The following is a 21,098-nucleotide window of genomic DNA, read 5'->3' as shown; positions in this document are numbered from 1 at the left end:
TTACCACAGTGCTACTCATTCAATATATACCAAGAATTCTAGCAAAATCACATACCGTTCAACTAGAGATTTATCGTGGGGTGCTTAACAATGAATTATTTAAAAGTACCTAATGTATCATGGTTTCTCGAGAGCCTAATGTGTGTATGTGTATATATTTATACAAAAAATACCTGTGAGCCATTACAGAATACCAGTTTCTGAGCGTAGGGGTTTTGAGTGTACATCTAGAGGATTTTTAAAAATAAGTGTCCTCCTGAAAATGCAGTGGAGTTTTAGAAAGAAAAAAGCCTTAATAATCTTCCGTGTTCAGATACACACACAGTCATTTAAAGGGAATCTGTATCCTGTAGGGCTCCTTTTAGATGGAATTTTAAAAGTATCTAAATTCTGCCATGGAGGATTTTTTTTTTCAATGTGCACATTGATGTGGCATTTTAGATCTTGCTGAAAACTTCTAAAGAATTTCCCTCATTTGCAGGTTTGAGATGATTACTATGTGCCTCCTACCAGCAATCATCCACAGTACTTTTCCCAAAGTACTTTACTGAGTAGGTATGCACTTCCTTTTTTGCTGAGGGGAAAAAGCCTTAAAAAGATGAAGTGGTCCGCCCAGGATAAACAGCCTGGTATTGCCACCTCTTCCAGGCTTCCCCAAGGCTGACGCCCCGGACTGTGTTTTCTGCTTGCTGGAGCAGGTTGGGGAGCCTGTTGGAGCAACACCAAGCTGTGCTGGAGATGGCTTTTTTGGCTCCTACCTCTGCTTGTTTGAGGTGAGCAGGCTGAGGAGTATCACCAGCCCACAGCTGCCTCTTCCACTGCTTTTTCAGATGGCCATGGGAATAACCTCAAGGGGCCAGACTTTCAGTTCTGTGTTTCGTCCTCTGACCCAAACTGAATTTGAGACGACTGGTGTTGTGCTCAATGGTTGATCAGCTGGCACCATATGACATGCCCCATTCCTCCCTGGGGACCTGTCTCCTCTTTGACACCTCATTGAGTCATTCTTGTAAAGACACTTTACGCTTATTTGCAAAGCACTTACTATATTTCTGTGCATAACCATGTAGTGAGAGGGCTGGATTTTCGTGCTGCTGGGTGGGATGCAGTTTGACTTACTCTGGTAGAACGGTTTCCTGCTGACTCCAGAGGGTTTGCTGTTGTCCTTCATGTCAACCTCCAAGTCAGACCATCTACTTTGAACTTACTGAGGTTGCTTGCAAAGAGATTGGTGACCTAGGACTTCCCTCAGGAGCAGCTGTGGTGGGACCTTTTTTTGAGGTACCACTGCATCTTCCTGTTTTGGTTTCTCCTGTGTGAAACGGGGATGAAAGTACTCATCTGTCTTACGAAAACCCACCCTGCACGATTAAATGCAGTTTGAAAGAAGGCCCTGGAAGACTCTGGAAATGGTGGCAGGCCCTGGTTTTACAGAAGGATGTAGCATGGCCAAAGCTCTTGCGGCTGAGCACAAGGGCTGCTAGGAGAGCGCCGGCATGGGAGGAGAAAGCCCAGTGAGGCAGGGCGAGAAATACTTAATTGGGTTTATTTGCTGAAGACATCACTTGCTGGGTCCAAACGTAAAACCTGACGGAAAATCCTAGCGGTAACGAAAAGTTGCCAACATCTCTTTGTCAGAGAGTTTAGGTTAAAAAAAAAAAAAAAAAAATACAGAAGTCCCCCTTCTTCCGTGCTAACAGCCCAGCCCAGGCCCCCTGCTCTCCACCTCGCCTTCTCGGGGGAGGTTCCGCGTTTCCCGGCGGTGGGGGCCGTGCCTCCCTGCCCCGTGGCGGGGGGGTCAGCCCATGGCCGGGCAGGGTGGCCCCGCTCGCAGCGCACACACGCACAGCTGATGCAGGAGCCCACTCGCCGCGGCACAGCCCCCCTCCCCGGCAAAGCCCGCGGCCAGGGCCAAAAAAGGGGCGCCGCGGCGGAGAGCACGACGCGCCTCCTCCTCGTATTTCCTCCCCCGCCCACTTCCAGCGGCGGAGGGGCTCGCTGCCGCCGGCTGCCGCCCGGGATGAAAAGTTAGCGGCGGCAGGATGCGCGCCGGGGCGGTGAGTTTTCCGCGGCAGCGCTGCGGCGCGGTGGGCCGGGGCGGCCGGGCGGGGCGCGGGGGAGCCCGGGCGAGCCCGGGCGGGCGGGCCGGCGGCGGGGAGCAACCTTCGGGATCCCCCCCTCAGCCCCGGCTCTCTGCGTCTGTGTGTGTGTGTGTGTGTGTCTCCGGCCGTGCCGGTGCCCCGGGGCCCGGGCCGCGGCAGGGGGGAGCGCGACGCGCACCGGCGCAGCGCCCCGAGCGGCGGGGAGTCGGGGGGCGGCGGTAACTTTTGCCCTCGGGAGGAGACCCCGCTTCAGGCCGGGCCCAGGCGCGGCCGCCGCGCGGGACCCCCGGAGGACACCCCGAGGCGCCGCGCAGCCTCCGGCTCGGGGCGGGGGGCGGCCGGTGCGAGGCCGCGGGGTCCCGCCCGGCGGGGGAAGCCGGCCCGCGCCGCGGCTGTTGTGCCTCGCGCGGCGCCGCCGTCCCTCCCCCACCGCGCCGCGAGGAAACCCCCTCGGTGACCCCTCCCCCGACCCCTCCCCCCCCCTCCGCCCGCCCGGGCCGGGGAAGGGGGCGGGGCCGGGAGACCCGGTGACGTCACTGCTCTCGGGCCCCGCTTCCTGCAATAGAAAGTGAGAGAAGGTAAAACACCCCCCGCCCCCCCCCCCGCCGCGGCCCGCGCCGCCGCCTCGCGCCCCTCCCCCCGCCAGTGACCGGGGCGCCAGGGGGAGGGGCGGGGCGGGGGAGCGCGTCAGTCCCCGAGGGGAGCCCGGCGGATGCGCTGAGCCCGCCCGTGCCTGCCGGCCCTCCCCCGCCGGGCCCGCCCCGCCCCTCCCGCCTGTCAGGGGAGGCTCCCTCCCCCCCCGCATTGTGTGTGTGCCCCCCCGCCCCGCGCTTCATCGCTCCGGGGGCCGCGGGGTCGGTCGGCTCCCGCGCGGGACATGGCGGGGGTGGGCGCCCGGAGGAGGGGTCTGCCGCGGGGGGAGGGCGCGGCCGGCCGGCACGGCGGCGGGGGGCTGCGGAGGGGGGGCCGTGCCGGGGGGCGGCGCCTTGGCCGGCCCGGGGGGACGGTGCATGGAGGAGGCGGAGGAGGAGGAGGAGGAGGAGGGGTGGGTGTCGGTGCCGGGCTGTGTGTGCGTGTGCGCGGCCGGGCGCGGCGGCGGCGCTGGGTCATGTTTGTGTTTGAGGTTGTCAAGTGAAGGAGCCTCCCGGTCCGTCCCCCCCCCCCCCGCCCCGCTCTCCTCCTCCCCCCACCTCCCGCCGCCGCGCAGGGGTCGCCGCGCTCCCCGCCGCTGCCGCCGCCATCAGCCGCTGCTGCCGCCGCGCCGGCCCCTCCGCCAGGTTTGCAGCGGGCCCGCGGGGGGGGCGGGAGGGGGGCTCGGGAGGCGCCGTGGGGAGGGGGGGGTGCGGGGCGGGACGGGCGCTCCCCGCCGCGGCCGGCGCCCCCCTCTGCGCGGAGCTGCGGCAGCCACAACACAATGTGTCCTCCGGCGGTGGCGGGGCGGGCGGGGACAGGGAGGACCGCAGGCCCCGCTCCCCCCTTCCAGCCCCCCCCCATCCCCGCCGGGTCGCCGCGGCCCCTCCGGGACACGCGGGGACTCCGCGCCCCGGCTGCGCCCGCCCGCGCTCCCCGGGGCTGCCGGCTGCACCCCCAGCCCCAGGCGGGCAGCGCTCGGGAGGGTTTGCGTCCGTCCCCCCCTCCCCGCTCCGGCTTTGCAGCCGCGGTTTGGGAGGGTGGGTGCCGCGGAGCCCCGGCCCGGCTCCTCCCGGCCCTGGCACCGCTGCCGTCCCCGCTGGGTGCCGGGCTGCGGCCGCCCCCCCGCTCCCCCCCTCCCCCCCCCGGCATGTGTGCAGCGCTTTGTTCGGTGCGGCGTTGCAGAGGGGTTTTCCCAGGCTCCTCCCTCTTTATTCATTCATGTTTTTTTTTTTTTTTTTTTTTTTTCCTCTCTCCCTTCTCTTTGCAACCCTGCTCGCACACACCGGCGGCTCTCGGGGCCCCGGGGCTGGCTGCCTCCCCGCTGCCTAATCTGCCGCTTTTTTTTTTCTTTTTTTTGGGGGGGGGGGTTGGGGGTGGTGGTGGTGTGCGGTATGACCGCTGCGTTAGCGAAGGCCCATTTTTCCTTCTCCCTTCTTTTTTTTTTTTGTTCAAATTAAGGAGGGAGTGACTTTTCGCGTGGGTCCTGCAGGGTGTTTTGCGCCGTGGCTTTCACACGGCCATCTCTTTCCCCCGAAAGAATGAGTCCTGCTGGTGAGCGGGGGAAATTGGTGGTTTTAAAGCGTAAATAAGATGTCATTTGTGCTGCAGGGGAGCATCGGGAGGTGCTTGTGATTTACGGATACCCGGGGGATTTCAAACTCCTGCTCCAAATAACTTGCAGAAAGACGTGACGGTGTTTATAATAATTTTAAAAACCTCAGCCCTGCACCCAACAGTAAAGGGGGACTGCGGTTCAGGAGGAGTTTGTTGCTTCAAGCTATCCAGCCATTTCTCTACGTTTCCAGTTTGCATCCAAGACCAGGAAAACAGACCTGTTAGCATAAGGTTTTATTTTGTTTCTAAATCTGTCTGTTATCCTTGCAGATAAACTGGTATGAGTGAACAGCTTGACAGGCTGTGTGCTCTGGTTTGGATTTTTCACTGTTTTTCTCTTAACATGCAGTAATACCCTAGTGAAGAACCATTAGTCAGAATAATATTTTCCAGCCTTCCTTTATGTCAGTTGCAGTCAGTTTCTTCTTCTGTTCTGGTCCTTTTATACAGCAACAGACAAAAGAAACATTAAAAATTAATGATTATGTTCCTCAACAGTCTGTAGACGGAAGGACTGGTTGCAAGTAGTCTATTTTAAGTGGATTTGAATTCCACTTTTACAAAAAAACATGCTTGCTTTAAAAAAAAACCCAAAAACTAAATTAATATTTAGATGCTAAAAATTCTATATACTTATTCAAGTAGCTATCCTTAATCAACTCGTCCGTATTAGGAGCCATTCTGAAGTTTATATAAATTTTAAACATTTCTTCTTAGTGTTAGAAAAAGTCTGTTAACCTGAGATAGTGTTACTATTAATACAAAAGAAGTGAAAAGTTGTTAATGTTTTATTTTATTTAGCTGGAAGAGTGGTATTGCACTAGTCGTTTTCTCTTTTAAGTTCTTGTGTGTAAGTAGCTTGCCATAGTTCTGTGGGAGATTTCACCTCCCGTAGGATTTCGGGAACTAAACAAAACGCTTCTTAAACTGCAAGCAAATCATAAAAACATTTGAAAACTAAGGAAGTTTTGTTAATCCTGGAAAAGAGGTAGGTTTGGGGTTGCAAATGTAGGTTCATGCCAATTTAGCAGCAAATCTTCGTGAGGCCATTGAAAGAATTCCCTGGCCCGTGGGGTTTATTTGCAGCGGGGCTTTGCTGGCTGCCGGCTCCTGTCAGTGCAGGGGCTGCTGCAGCCATGTAGGACCACGCCGGGGCAGAAACTTGGTCTGCAACAGCTTGCAGGTGGGCCGAGAGCCAGTGTGATTCTCTGCTGTACACTGGTATTTCGGCAGAAATATCCCATGGGGAGTTCTCCCGGACTCCCACGCTCTGTGTGAGGAGCCCCGGGGTAGCTGATGTTACAAAGAGGGTGGGTTGTGGCTGACACAGTGTGTGTTTGCTCGCTACTCTGCTCTCCCCCCCCACAACCCTGAGATGAAGATCTGTATCTTAAAGCCTGATGTCAAATTTTGTTTAGTTTTCTGGATTTATTTGCACAGGACATGAGTTGTTGGAAGATGTTTTCTGGCCAGAAAACAGCTGAAAAATGTGGAAAAGTGTCTTAGTTTTCTCATGCTTCCTGAGTGATCCCAAAAGGAGTTTCACCCTCCTGTAGTTTTCTTAAGAGATGGGAACAGTTCACTCTGTAAAAAGAAAGGTACAGAAACATTTCTTGCTGATCGCTAATTTCCATAGCCATTTGAGGATGAAAGAGCAGAAAGATATCTTTGTTTTCCCTATTAATGTGTATATCTCATAACTTTTCTTTCTCTTTTTTTTAGCATACGGATTAACTGACCCCTTTGAAAAGTTTATGGAGCTGCCATCTCTCTACTTGCTGTACTTTCCATTTCTGAGAGGAGAAAGTGGTGTATGAGATCAGAGGAAAATGCCTCGGACAAAGCAGATACATCCTAGAAATCTGAGAGGTATGTAGCTGTCAACTGAGAAAGAAAAGCTCTTGGGAAACTCGGTTGCAGTTTCAATTATGAGGTTAAAGGAATACGTACTGAGTAAGTCTGTTTTGATCCAAAAATCGTTTGCAAGCAAGTTTTAGGAGTCACCCACAAGACAGCTCTAATTTTGAGATAAATAAGTGGAATCTGTTCTTATTCCTGCAGTCTGTGTGCTTGACAGCATTCTTGAAATCCTCCAGCTTACAGCAATAACCAACGTGAAGTTTGAAAATATAAAGGAAGACGTAGTTTCCTTACCAGAGAATTTACAGTTGAAATATTCAGGGAGGTGGGAATTGCGTGTAACGTAGAAGCAGCACGAGATCTGACAGCCGGTAGTTGTTTTTCTTAATAGTAATCAGTTTGCCTTGCTTTGGAGGGGATCAGACTCCCTTCCCATGCATGCCTTCGCACTATTTATCGTCTCTGTCACCCACGCTGCCTCGGGAATTGCTAGGTTTGACCTTGGTCTCCTCACTGTCCTGCCTTCGCACAGCCGAATGGTAGATCCTTGGCTTTGGAAAGGAGCAAGCAAGCAGGCAGGCGACCTGTTCCACAAACTGGCAAGATTTTTATATCCAGACATTTCCTTGAACAAAATCCCAGTGTGCTTAACTGAGCCCAGGATTGGCAGATAAGTGTGAGGAATCTGATCCTATGATTATTTGTTACTGTCTTGGTAGAAGTGGCCTCGGAGGGACTAAATGAAGGGAAAAATTCAGGTCGGTTGATGAACAGATGTGTATGTTGAGGGAGAATGCGCTTCCATCCCCACCCTCGTACGCAGCTTTCGGGAGAACATGCTACCACCTGCACCCTCATGTCATCAGCTTTTTTAATGCATACTTTCAAGTTGCAGTGTGGAAGCATCCCTTCAGAGAATAAAAGCAATTACGAAGCCGCAAACAACATAAAGTTTAAGGGGCACGGACAGGGTTTTATTCCCTTTTTAACTTTTTATGCCAAAACCCAGCAAACATCTGTGTGTGTTTCAGTGAGTTTACAGTTGGGAGGCTCTCAAGTGCGAGCCTGTACAGCTGTATCCGAGACCTCGTGTTTGTGGACTCTGTCACTGCTGCCACTAACAACCTTCTGCTGGACAAGACATCTCTGCGGTGTCTTTAGTCAGGAAGTGCTGCGCAGCATTGCTCGGTGTGATGGATAAACCTCCATCACAGGTCAGGAATTTCACACTTGGGTGATGCCGTTTTCCCCTTCTTACTGAACGTGAAGCAGTAAATTAGAGCCTGATTTTTAATATTGCTGTTTGCCAGGTTGCTGGCATAGCTGAGCTTATGTTTTCTGATCAAATATGAGAGTGATGTAGCTTTAGTACTCTGTCTGATATCTACTCTTGTATTGCTTGAAACTTAAGAGGAGTTAAGTCTATTGTACAGCTTTCTATTCGCTTAAGTAAATGCATTTAAAATAAGTAATCTAATTAACTCTTAATTGTGTAAGAAATTAATTGCATTTTTTTTTTGTCTTGTGTAATTTCCCCAGTCATTTAGCTTTTGTTGCTCCCTGTAGTAGCAGTTTTCATCCGTTCCTATTTTTCCACAACTAATGGAGTTCTTGAATGAATTAAGATGGGTTAAATGTTGAGAAGGGAGATAGATGTATACAGCAAACCCGTAATTTGAAATGATTTTGGAATGGTTAAATGATTGTTAAAACTACACAGGTGCTGGAAACTTGAACGTGTTGTAAGCATATATTGCTACTATCATGGGTTATTAGAGCTGAAGTGATTTGAAAAATCAGTTTACTTCTCATTAATTATGCCCTATTTCCATTTTTAGTCTAGATAATGAGGAGAACTGGATTTCAGTTTCTTTAGTCATTTTATCAGTCTCTGAGAATATTGCAGAAAATATTTGTTTAAACCCTCAGTTTTTGCTGGAACTTGAGGATGCTGAAAGATTTCACAAGTCTGTTTCTGACAGTTTCTTTTTATGTATGCAAAGTTAGACCAGTCTTAAGTTGACAGTCTTAACCATTAAAACTTTAAAAAATATGTTTCACCTGTGGTTTAATCCGTGGTAATTAGTACCGATGATAACTAAATCTGCAAAAAGAATAAATGTCTGTGGTCAAAGGTGAAACTCGTCAAACTCTTATGTTTTATAACTTTTGGAAAACAAAGATGTAGGGTGAAGTAACGTGTATTTTTAGGTTGAAACGTATTTTTAAGTTGTCTAAACCTGATTGTCACCTTTTGTACTATGTACAAAGAACACTCTGTGGCCTTACCTGGCTTTTCTCTCCTTTGTCCCACCTCCCCTCGTTTGCCCCATAGTGATCAAATCACCAGCAGCTTAACTGGACTTGTCCAGAGCCCGTCAATGTTTAACTTTTTTGAGAGATCACTGTGGAACAACCCTTGACACTCTCTGTCCCGTTGTGCATCAGATGAGTTACTTGGGTTGCACTTGCAGTCCAAGTCATTCTGGAGAATGAACAACCAAGCCCAAGAACCGAGAGTATTTTGCCCTAAAAAAACCCTAACACAATCACCCTCTTCCCCCCCTAAAGAAACACCACACAGGAAAAAAAACAAAACAAAAACAACAAACCAACCAAACCACTATAAACACCCCCACCACACACACTCTCATTAGTTAATTTGAGGTTTTCTGCAGCATAGGAATAAGTTTTGAATGTTGTAATATTGCCTGTGTTTACCATAAGCAACTTTATTGTCTAGGGAAAATGAAGTAGAGTTGTTTAATATAGAGAGCTAAATTTAAGATTTTGGCAGGAAACCTTAAGGCTCTTCTTTCTGTGACACAGCTTTATTTTACTCATTTTGTATACTTCTGAGAGAGCTGACAGCGCTTGGCAGATTAGCACTGGCCCTGAAGTATTTGGATCAGTGAAGATCAAATTTATTTTTTTGTGGGTTTTTTGTATGCTGACGTTTTCTCCCCTCTCCCCCTTCTTGGCTTCCACTGTCTGTTTTTAGATGAGTCAATATAGTGCTATATGAACCTGATTTTTACAGCAGGAAAAAAGAAACTGCATCAAGAGGACAGGATATAGGAAGCATTATTTAAAAAAAAAAATTAGTTGGCTATTGGTTTTCATGACAGTGTTAGCGACATGGTTTTAATTGCTGAATGTGGCTCAATATGTATGTTGTATCTGAAGGGCACAAATAAGGCGCCTGCTGTGATGTGCTCGTTTCATTATGTTGTTTTGTCACATAGACCTTCCCTCCTTCTCGCTGCAAATACGTCCTTAACTTGAAAAACGTTGCCACCCTGTTTCCCCCCAAATAAGACAGGGTCTTATATTAATTTTTGTTCCAAAACTTATTACTTTTTTACATGTATAGCTGCCTGGGCACTATTTAAATTGACTTTTTAAATGAACTGTAACTAGGGCTTATTTTTGGTGTAGGGCTTTTATTTCGAGCATCCTCCACAATCCTGAAAAATCATGGTAGGGCTTATTTTTGGGGTAGGTCTTATTTTTGGGGAAACAGGATGACCAATGAAGTCATGGTCACCCCCAGAAGTAGGGATGAGTGGCTAAAATTTGAGTGAAATTACAGTTTTGCAGGTCTCAAGAGGATATGGATTTGATGCACGCAAGTTCCAAAAAATGGTTAGTAGTTTCAAAAGCGAAGGCTAAAGGCGTGCCTAGGAAAAGCCTGGCATGGGTTACCTGTTGGCTACATGGCTGGAGCTTAGGCTTTAAGCAGGTGTTCCTGATGTTGTCTTGGTCTCTGAAATTTTTCAGTCACGTATCATGTTGGTAATGAAAAGCATCATCAGTTCCCCCCCAGAAAATGTGTGCTATGAAAGAGGAAAACATCTGTCTTATTCAGACATCCAGAGGTCATTTTTTCTTAATTTACTTTATTTGTTGCATGATGGTTTAGCCCACTGAAACTAACAAAAAGACTACTTTGCATGTGGTTACACCCTGTATTTACACGGCCAATTGATACAGAGGTGTAACAAAACATTTCGCAGAAGCTGTCATGTATTCCCAGAAGTACAGTTACATTAGAGAATCATGCTTTTAGCGGGGCTGAGTGGGCTTGGTTTGTTGTCAAATGGTTGTGGGGATATAGAAGGAAAAAAACCTCGTATTTTCCTTTACTTAGAAGTACCCAGTTGCAGAGTTTAAAATGAAAACTCGTTTATTATTTGTACAGCGTTTAGCACGGTGTTCTGATTCACCAGTATAAAACTGTAACAGAAATGTTTTGAACTTAATCTCTTTCTAGATGAGCCTTCTGTTATTTTTCAGAATACAAGTTGTTGCTCTTTCTGTTTTTACTTCTCAGTCAAATATTTCTATTTGAAACAAATGGTGGATGGGCCCGTGAAGTTCAACAGCTGTCTCCAAATCTTTTAACACTTTGCATTTGATAAGGAAATGCAAGTATAGTATGAATAGCCTTGCTCGACAGCTTGATAGCTTTGCATTGATCTGAAAACCGTGTGTAAGTTTGCTGGGAGGCTGGATACGTTCTGGTTCTTATGATGTCCAGAAGAGCTGGGCATCTACTGTGGCTTAAGTGTGATTTAGCAAAGGCTCTTTGAGTTGGTTTAAAATTGTAATGTGTTTTCAGTACTGAAATAGGCCTGTCTATACTGAAAGCTAACAGGTTGATATTTCTTATTAGTGTTTGGTTGTGTAATTTATAAAATTTGAGAATTGGTTGGTGTGCTGTACTTCAGTTCATGATTGGCATCAAGTGACTTTGAAAAAGCCCCAAACAAACACTGAGACTTCTTAAAGCTCACTTCTAGAACTTGTGCTTGTTTGGTTCAAAAGAAGCGTGCAAACACAACATTTGACTTTTGGGTTTTGGTATTGTTTTTGGCACAAAAATGATACTCCCATATAGGGTATTTCTGAGAGGTTGCTGATGCAGTATTGGTACATTAGAAGTACTAGTGTCTGTGCTCTGTGGTGTACCTGTGGACATCTGTAAAGACGTGTATGTGTCTTGCTCAGATTTCTGGAGCATGCGTAAGGTGGAACAAGAAGTCAGAGCTTTGACTCAATGACTTTGATAGGTAAATATCCCTTGATTTGGCAGTGGTTCTCGTTTCCGTATATCAGATTGCTTCTTAAAACTTATTGTACAAACTAGATTTGAAATTAAAACCTCCCTCATGAAGGTAGAAAGAGTGCATGGCTCTGTTTGTGTATTGTCAGCTGGAGTACCAGGAGATGCACCTGTAATACAGCGAATAGACTTAGATCTCTTGTAGACCATAGAAGTAGTCTCTGCATGCCTCATATTCCTCATGTGGGATGTGGAATGATAATGTTTCTCTTTTTTTGTTTGTTTTTGTTTTACTTGTTTATAGTGTAAGATCTTTAGGCTGTTTCTTTTGCTGCGTATAGTCCAACATCTTGCACATTAGAGATCATCTTGGCTGCGCCCATTAAATTATATTGTAATGTGAATAATGTCTATATGTTACACGTTCAACGTTACATGTTAAAACTGTACAAAATACTCCGTAGTGTAAAAAAAAGAAAAAGGCTGGATTTAAAGCTGTAATTTGCCACCCTTTCACATCACCTGTCCTGCCTCTTGACTCCCTGTTATGTGTCCCTAAATCCGATGATGTGTTTTCAACAGGATCTAGTCCTGTTCACTGCACAGAATGGTTGGGGCTTATGTCAGTAGCCACAGGTGACGGACAGAAGCCTGCTGCGAGTAGATTGCAAGAGGGGAAGGAATGGTAGGGTAGATAACACTGTTCAGTATTGCCTTGAGACGACTGCCTTTAATTCCTGTCTCTGACATCGAGTTTCTTATGTGAGACTGAGCGATTTTGTTGCACTAAACCTCTGCAGCCAGCCACTAATTGCATGTGGTGAGTTTTGCCTGTGTTGAGACACCCGGGCAAAAGTTCCGAGTTTCTGCAACTGTGATTGGTCCACTGTGGCTACAATTTTGATGTAAAGCATGGCAAAAGTGCTAAGTAGCGTTTAAAAAAAAAAAAAAAAAATCATGGTCTAGGTTACTCAAGTGGGAGACCCACAATTAACCAGCATTTTTGGTAAATCTCTCTGTGTCTCTGTTTTCTGCCTGTAAATTGAAGATACTGGTACCACATCAGCTGCTAAGGGTTGGGAAGATAAAGTTGTTAGTGTTGTGAAGCAGGTGCTTGGAGGCTAAATAATGGAAAAGTTGATGAAGAAACTGGTAGTCAACAGAGCCAAGCAGTGAGCACAGCCCATTTTGTGCACTGGTTCAGTTTGTGTAAACACCCTTACTTTTGGCATTCTCCAGCTTCTAACTGCTTCGCTTCACAATCTTAACATTTAAAAGGTATTCTTAAAGGTTACTTCCTAGCTTTTAAAATAGCAAACTAAAAAACCAAGAAATTCCACCGTATTGAACCACAACACTTCTCATATGAGTCATCGACATGTTGGGACCTCTAAGCGCAATGCAGCGCTGGTGTACCCCACATGGACCAGGAGAGCGGAGAAAGAAATTGCTGCCGTCGGTGAGTGCTCGTCATTGTCATCCTGCAGAGTTTCGAGCTGTTGCTGAGAAAGCCCCTGCAGCCAGGAGGGAGTACTCACTGTGGGAGAAGTCTCCAGAGAGGAACATCTTTAATGTCATTGTTTCCCGCTTGGTTTTGAGACGGGTTGAAGCCATCACCGATGGAGGAGGAGGAAGTGAAGAGGTCCTGCCTTCCCCCAGCTCAACGTTTGTTCCCCACGTTGTGTTGTTCTCCTCGTTGCTGTGTTTGCTGGCCCTGCAGCGGGAGAAGCAGCGATACCCAGAGTGAGTTCCGCCAGCATCGTGGGCCGGGGGGGTAATTTTTGCACTGTGTTGGTTGGTTCCCTGATGCCGTACACTCCGATGCTGCGGTGGCCACCTGGGAGGGACAACGCAGAGCCTCCTGTTTGCACTTGTTGTGAAACTATGTTGGAAATCTCTTACTTGCCACGTGTAAGCAGCAAGCTTTTTGAGCTTCTTTAATTGTCCAAAGACAGGTAGAGATTTCCATAAGGATAACAAAAGGTGTGTCCCTTATTTCTGGTTTCTTTGCTTTTCCCTCCAGAACCTTGCTTCTGTTGGCAAATTTCAAGACTGGGAAGCATTGGAGGTTCTTAGTGGATGTCTTTAAGAATTGTAGTTTACTGGTAAACCAGCAGGAAACTGAACTGGTCTCTGTTGACACCTTAATTAAAAATAAAATAAAACATTCCCTCACAAATTTGGTGTAGAACATTCATTCAGAATGAGCAAACTTTGGCTAAGATTTAAGCAATTAAAAAGAGGTCCAGAAAACCAAACTTGATTGTAGCTGGCACTGTCAGCTTTGAACATGTATTTATAGATTTCTGCATATGCACACTAAATATTAGGAAAAGAAAATGGGGATAATGCAGAGACTGCTGGACACAGACAGTGGCATAAATAGGTGCTTTCAGAGGGAATTAAAATAACATGAAGAAGAAGGATAAAATAATGGTATTTTATGTATCAGGATTGCAAAGAAATACCTGCAAGAATGTTGATGAAAGAAAAAGAATAGAGGAAGGAGCCTAATTCAGTTCTCTTGATAGTAAAAAGCAACAAATTTTATTTTTTATGGAATATAAAATCATAACAATTGCAGTTAGAATTAGGCTTGAGGTGGAAGAAATTGGTGAAGTGGAGGGTTAAAAAAACCCGAAATTCATAATGAAACAAAAAAGCAGCCATGAACTGGGGCTTGAAAGCTCAGTATAAGCCAGTTAGATTTCTTTTAGAATATAGTGCAGTGGAAACAGTGCAGATCTGTAATTCTGCCTCACCTTTCCATCCTCTATCATCTTTATTGCTAATTGAGCACAAAGTAAGAAATGCTGCAGAATTTGACATTTGCTGAAGCATGAACTCCAGTGTGTTAGGAAGGTCACGAAAAAATTGTATCTGAAAAGAGAAACAAAAAGTAAGATTTCAGCAGTTGCTGTTTTAAACATTTCTATTAAAGCAGGCAGTTGGCTCTGGGATGAAACTGAGTCCAGTCTGTTGAGCCCAGGAGCAAGTACATTCTGTAAGAGTCTAGCTTTCTTACAAGCATTTAGAACAATATGACTCTTTGTTTCTTTGTTTGTTTAAATCCTTGCATCTCAGAATAGATTTTGGGTTGTTGTGAGTGTGTAAGGTAACTGTTTTAATGTGTGTGGGGTCTGTGTGTCTGTGTGTGTGAACTTAACCAACCAAACAAAACCCCCAACAGCCACTCCAAAGTGTAACCATTACAAATTAACATGTAAACAGCAAAATCCTGGATAGGCTGGAGAAGCTTGGTTGAGAGAGCCTCCTCGCAGGTTTATGGTCATCTACATCTTAAATGGCTGTCATTAAAAGGGCGGAGGCTTATGGTCTCACGATTTTCTTAATTGACTTTTTCCTGCTTTAAAACTGTGCAAGTTTTGGCAGTCAGGTCAGGATTTTCAGACTTTGAAGGCATCAGTCCGGGAGGCTTTGCAGTTGTGGGCTGTGCGGCTGCACAAGTCTTACATCTAGCCCAATAAACTTTCCAAGAGCATAGTTACCATTTAAAAATATCTTGTTGTGCTGAATTCTTATTTGCAGTGCAGTACTGTTTCCTTCAAACTTGAATGATGCCTGTGTTGTGATGCTTGAAAGGGTTTGCGTGATAAAGACTTAACTGCTGCTCAAGGTGAGGATTCTTGAGCTGTGGGAAGAATTCCTGGCCCTTGGTGGGGTGGACAGGAGTGCAGGACTTTGCTCAGGAAGCTCAGTAATAGCACACAGTTGTTTGTTAGGGAGTAGTGTCTGACTTAACACTTCGCAAAATTGCTGGAGAGGTGAAAACTATTTTTTTTTCTAACCACAGTCAGTCAGCATCACCGAAACAGTCAATCTGTTAGCCCACCTTGAAGTACAGGGGAAGCTTAGAAAAATACTCTGGTTTTGGAGTTGTGTTGTTTTGGTTTGATGTTTAATCCTGAATAATTTCTAAATACTTTTTATTCCCTTTCATGGCATGTATTTTGAGTTTCTTCTTACAATCACAAAATTTTATTTCAGATTGCAAACTGCTCTAAATATTTATGCTGGAAGATGTAAAGGAGACTTCCTAGAGCTGTGCATTTTCAAAGAGCTGTTTATACCAGTATATATTTCCCAGAGTTGTTCATTGTTTGGTATGTTAGACTTCTGTTCAGTAATGTCTTATGAGATTATGGAGGGAGAAACTCAGGCTCTTATTCAGTTGCAAATGTACGTTTTTCTCCTTGCTATGTTAAAACAGATGAATAAACTGGACTTCGAATTTCCAAATTAGATGAGTTGAGCAAAGTGCAGCCTTTCCCTCTACTTGTTTAAATGTACAATTCAGAATACTTATATTGAGAGGAAGGAGGAGACAAAAACCAAAGCCCCGTGGCAGATGTTTGGAGCCTTCGGTGACGCATTTGTGGGGGAAGTGGAGAAGCTGTAGTTGGGTAGGCGAGGCAGTAATGTTTGTTTTTATGCAAATGCTTTTTAAATGCCCTTAAAGCTTCTCTCAGAATCAGACTAGTTGGCGAATATGCTGACTGAGCGATTCCCATATGACCCTTGGTGGTGAGCTGAAGAAGAAATGTCTTTGTAACAATTCACAGGTTGTGAAAATCAGAAGGGGGATTTTTGTTAAGGCAAAGCTGAAAAAGTCTGTGTACTTGAAAATTTCATCTTAAGATTTTACTGATACTCGTATAATCAAATCTGGTTAATGGAGTACACTGGGTGCAGCATCTGTAATTGCCAGCAGAAGCAAGTAGAGAATGCATGTTCGTAGGTTTAAATACCCTGTGACCTTTCTTCCCCCTGAATTCCCATGTGTTTAAAAGGTGAGTTCCCACCAGGTCCCCTTGGTAAATCCTTGGGCAGCCCTCCTGGGCTGCGATGGCAGAAGGTTTGGAAGGAGCTGCAGGGAGGAGAAGCTGCGGTTCAGCAGGAGCCGGGGGTGCAGCGTCGCTACAAAACACCCGTGTGTGTGTTCCTAGTTACCTATGAAATATGTGGCTTACACCGTGCCAGCGGTGGTAGTCATGGAATATCCAGAGCACACCGCATGATTTCCTCTGATTTTTGGCCTAATTTTGGGGGATGGGAAGCAGAGTAAGTTAATGTCGAAGTGTATTGTTTTTAACTACTGAGCTCTGTTAAGTCAGATGGGAGATTGCACGCTTGGTCTTACCCTAAAGTTTGCAATGCAGACACAAAACAGAGCCAGGAAAAAGAAAGAAGTGTTTAGAAATGGCACTTGAACTGTAATTTCTGTGGTGGTTTTGCTGTTTTGTTACCTATAAAGAATCTCTAGACAGTGTGCTTTTTGAAGAGGAGTACATGTCTCTTGCACAGTAGACGTAAAGATTTTACCTTTCTCCCTGCTTCAGGATTTCTGACAGAAGGAAGTATTTCTGTCCCAGATCTGTGAAGGAAACACAATTGTGTATCTATTAATTGTATTTGAAATATTTTGCTCTGATTTTTATTAGCAAAATGGATAATGTTCCAAAATGTTCCTCTAAGTATGTATGCTGTAATAGTTTAATGCCTTGAATCTTGAAAGAGAATTGCCTTCTTCTGTGTGAGGCACAGTGCTTTTGTGGCTAAGAGGCAGTGGAGGATCTATGAAAATACTGAACTTTACTGCAGGGGTAATTTAATAATTTTCAAACAAATCTTTATGTAGTGTACACAGGGGGCTTACTGAATTCATCTCAAGTATTGCATGCATTTGTTAATGGGGTTGGGATAGTATCTACCTTTTTTCACAATAACAATTTATGGAACATTTCATTGTGTTTCCCACTGGTGGTTTTTTTTTTCTTTCTTTTAACCAAAATATATTTTTGTGTCGATAAAATCTTACGTTTATTTTAGAACACTGTGAATCCATATTATGTCCAGGTGTATGTGTCCATCCACATGTTCCAAAATAGTGTTTTCTTTTTTTTTTTTCTTAAAATTCTAGAATATAACCTGAAACTGTGATGTAACTTGTGGAGATAGCAGAGGAATTGCTGTTCTGGTGCCCGATGATTTTACTTCTGACTTGTGAAATGCAGTTTGTCTTGAGTTCCTCTTCGACAAGGTTTGGTCCAGGGAGTGCTGTAGAACCTTGTTTCTAACAGACAAGAAACCTGTTGCTGCAGCGGTGGAAAGAAGGAGCCAGTTTTTGTTGGGCTGCTAACACTCTGTAAATTGTCCATCTTCTCTCTCTTAGGCTCATTAATTAGGCTGGTCGTTTAGCCTTGCTCAGAAGTCTTGCAGTCTGAACAGTTTATGGTTTCTGGAAGCTCTCAGTTGTCCTGGTGTTATCATCTCCATGTTCAAGAGTACTGTCAACGCAAACTTTGAAATTCCTGATGGAGCAGGTTGGGATTTCCCTTTGCCTGAGGGATCCCGGATCCCAGAGCGAGAGGCCACCACAGGCAGATCTGGGCACGTCCCAGAGCTTGTGGGAAGGTTTCACAGGCATCTGGGCAGGTTTTGGCCTCGGCACAAACCAGCTTTGAATTATTAATGTTTTTCCAGTATCTTATGGCTGGCTTCTATCATGCCTTTTCAAAAATAAATGACTAGCACACTTCTCTTAAAGACTATAAATTTAACTTTTTTCTTCACAACTTTTTTTTTCCCCCCCAGTGCTATTTCTGTTTGTTTTTTTTTTTTTTTCCCTGTTCTGTGTTTTGTTGTTTTTTTTTTCCTGTGACTTCCCATTCTCACTATCTGTGGCTATTGCTTCTCTACTGTTCTGCCTGCTAATGCAAATATAACCAATAGTCTAGCAGGCATCTAAGAAATAGGCAAATTCACAATGTCATCTTATTCTTCCCTGATTTTTTCCTCTTGTTCCTAAGCCTCACAAACCTTTCATATTGCTAATTTCTTACATGCTTCAGTTTGCTCCCTGAACAAATTCGCAGGTACAAAGACATTTCTACTGAAGTGACCCTGAGTTTACATGATGAGGCCTTAAAAAATACAGTTAACAAACTATGTTCCTCAGAAATAACATCTTTACAGTGCTTTGAGAAAGCAGAACAAGGCATTTGCTAGAGAGAAGCATGTTGTATTAAGAATTGGGGTTCAGAGGGTTGAAGAATATGGTATCTATTTGTAACCTGCTCAGGAAGTATTGCCAAGTAATGGATTTTCAGTGTACCTGAAAACTGACCCCATTATTTTAGGCAGTATTTGTACAAACAGTGTCTCCAAGCTGAAAGAGCAAGTGTGTGAGTGGTTGCATTTCTCATAGTGTGTATAAACACATTTAGGACTGTTTGGAAGTATGAAAAAATGAGTTAATAATGAGTTTATATTGAAATATTTTGTCTAACTTTTATAGTAATTTTTGTACTACTTTTTTTTTTTTTTTTTGGTAAAAGTTCTTGATTTCCCCATCCTGTAGGAGATTCACATTCTAGCAGCTTTTTTTTTTTTTTTCTTTTAATGCATCGAGGCTAAAAGATGCAACCTGTTGAGATCCTTTGTTACGGAGCTTAGTATGCCTCCTGTGGTCAGGCATTAAAGGCTTGTTAATTTCTGATTTTCAATTTGACTGGGAAATAACAATTTGCACAGCATGACCGGTTAACAGTCCTAGCTCACCAATGTTGGCTTTCTCTAGTTGGATATATTAATTATAAAAAGCTATTTAAAAAATCCTTAGAAACAAGGAGAAATATGAAAGTTGATGTCTTACAGGTGGAAAATAATAGCTTGAAAAGGATGTAGTGGTCAGTGTTTTCCAGAGCTGAAAGTTTCTGGTTAACCACTTACTTCTGCAAGGGCATTCTGAACCTAGAAATGCTTTAAAATCTACTGATGCGAGGAAAAGGGGCAGAGGAGACAAAGCCTGGTTTTAAGCTAACAGAAAGGCTTAACATAGGTGCACAATTATGTACTTGTTACCTGCAAGTTAATTTCAGCCCTGCATTTCTAGTAAACACTGACATAAAACACGTCTCATGAGCCAAGATTCTAACTAATCAGCTTTTTCTCCAAGAGGCTTTAAAAACACAGTTTTGGCAACAGTAACTAAGATAACATTTTACAGAAGAACCCCCAGTAAACAGAAAGAAAGCAAGCTGATAATCAGTTTTGATGAATGCATCTTCATTCCGTTATTTAAATATTTACATCCTGATTAGCATGTAGTCGCATTTAATTATGAAATTTTACTTTTGCGGAATGTGAGGCATGGAGAGTGGAGATAAACTTTCCGATGCTAAAAGCTGGGGCTGTCAGGTCAAAAACATGCAGGAGATGTGCCCACCTTCCTAAGCCTTGTAAAGTGATAACGTGTGTGACTGATATTTTCACGTAGTTGTGGGATTATGGGATTTCTTATTCTGGTATGGGTGAAGGAAAAAGTGTGAAAGGGGGTTGTTTTTACTTTTTTTTGGTTATTTTTGCAAATTTTCCTTAGTCTACAACAGACTCAATTGAACTTTTGACTGAAGTATTAAGGCTTTTGTTCATGAACTAAATGTCCTGCTCCTGATTTTGTTAAAGGCAAAGAAAGTTGAGTATGTACAAAAGTTCATGAGGTTGTTCTGTATTATTTTAAGAATTGCCAGTTTATGGCAGCATCTGATCATTCAAATCTGCATTTCCGTTGTTTTATTTGCTTCAATTATGTGTGCAGAATAGTTGCTATTTCTTATGTTGTTCATTTTTTTTTTTTTTTTTTGGTGTAAAAGCACTGATTCTGGTAACAGTTGTTTGGTACCAGAATATATAATGGTTTACTTTGCCAACTCAGTTCTGCTGCAAAGTTGAGACTTCTGGCCAGAAGAGCATGTACATCTTTCTGGGTTGCAGATTCTGGTTTTATGAAAAGCTGACTGATTCCACAGAAAGATTGGCTTGCCACGTAAGCACACCATAAAAAACCAAGCATCTGACAGCTCTGTGGCTTAAAGTAGTGGATCTGACACAGGCATATGGAAAATTCACACAACGGAGATACTGTATCAAAACAATTTCTGTAGAGAGGCAAAACCAAATCCTTTCCCTCCTTTCCTCCCTCCTTTGCTTTACCGTAACTCTCTGCTTTTTACATTATTTACTTCTCACGTTTTGCCTTTTAAATGATTCCTCTTTAAAAACCAACATCTGACACAAGGGTTGAACAGCTCCTTGAATAATTTTTAGGTGGAATGATTGAACTTTGAAGGGGAGTATTCACATGGAGATGTCATCAGGAAGGTAACGTGTTTTTGAAAGGCCATGGTTCCTCTTCCACTTAATGTGACTGTCCGAAAGGAGAGAAAACATTTTGTGCTTGTGCATTGGAAAGGGAATGCTTCTGTAGAATAATCTGACTGTCTTTCTTCCAAAGGAAACTCGATTTTCTTTCTGCGCCCTTGGATTACACAAACCTTTTACACATGGTATATCTTTGTTGCATTACTTTTGATATGCTATGCAAGGTTTTGAATTAATCTTCTACCCAGGCTTGTAGAGCAAAGACTTGTGTTTACGCAGATGGACTTCTGTTGTTTTGGTGAACTGGCAGAGGTTTTGGGAACTGCGAAGGGACAGAAAGTAAATGTAGGCAAGCAACAAATAAAACATTTGCCTTTCTCTCATAACAAACAAATCTATAACTGATCTTGCAGATTTATTTTTGTCTTTTTTTCCCCTCCTGCCACAAGTGTTTTAATAGCTGTTAGACATAAGCAGGATCAAACCCAAGTGATTCACAATTGTCAGGTTTTCTGCATAGGTAGTGCCCGAAACACTCGGTGCTTTGTGGTTTTACTATTGCATTGGTGTTGGAGTACCATTCAGTGCAGTCCACTTACTTCTCTCTGCTAGAAGAAAAATGAATAGCTAGAACTGACTGA

At 44.6% G+C, this 21,098-nt stretch overlaps 1 protein-coding gene across 2 annotated transcripts in view; it reads left to right on the top strand.

Annotated features, from left to right (window-relative positions):
* Positions 1 to 1,980: 1,980 nt before the first annotated feature.
* The window catches only part of HIVEP1 (HIVEP zinc finger 1), a 125,314-nt gene continuing 106,196 nt past the window's right edge, over positions 1,981 to 21,098 (top strand). For both annotated transcript variants that reach the window (XM_065628218.1, XM_065628217.1), the window contains exons 1-2: positions 1,981 to 2,057; positions 6,072 to 6,218. In XM_065628218.1, coding sequence (XP_065484290.1) covers positions 6,179 to 6,218 — 40 coding nt within the window. In that variant the 5' untranslated portion in view covers positions 1,981 to 2,057; positions 6,072 to 6,178. The remainder of the gene's footprint in view (positions 2,058 to 6,071; positions 6,219 to 21,098) is intronic.

This window comes from Caloenas nicobarica, chromosome 2 (genome assembly GCF_036013445.1).
Source record: "Caloenas nicobarica isolate bCalNic1 chromosome 2, bCalNic1.hap1, whole genome shotgun sequence".
Classification (NCBI taxonomy): domain Eukaryota; kingdom Metazoa; phylum Chordata; class Aves; order Columbiformes; family Columbidae; genus Caloenas; species Caloenas nicobarica.
The sequence above is the reverse complement of the archived record's forward strand: the minus strand, read 5'-3'. Positions and strand labels throughout refer to the sequence as shown.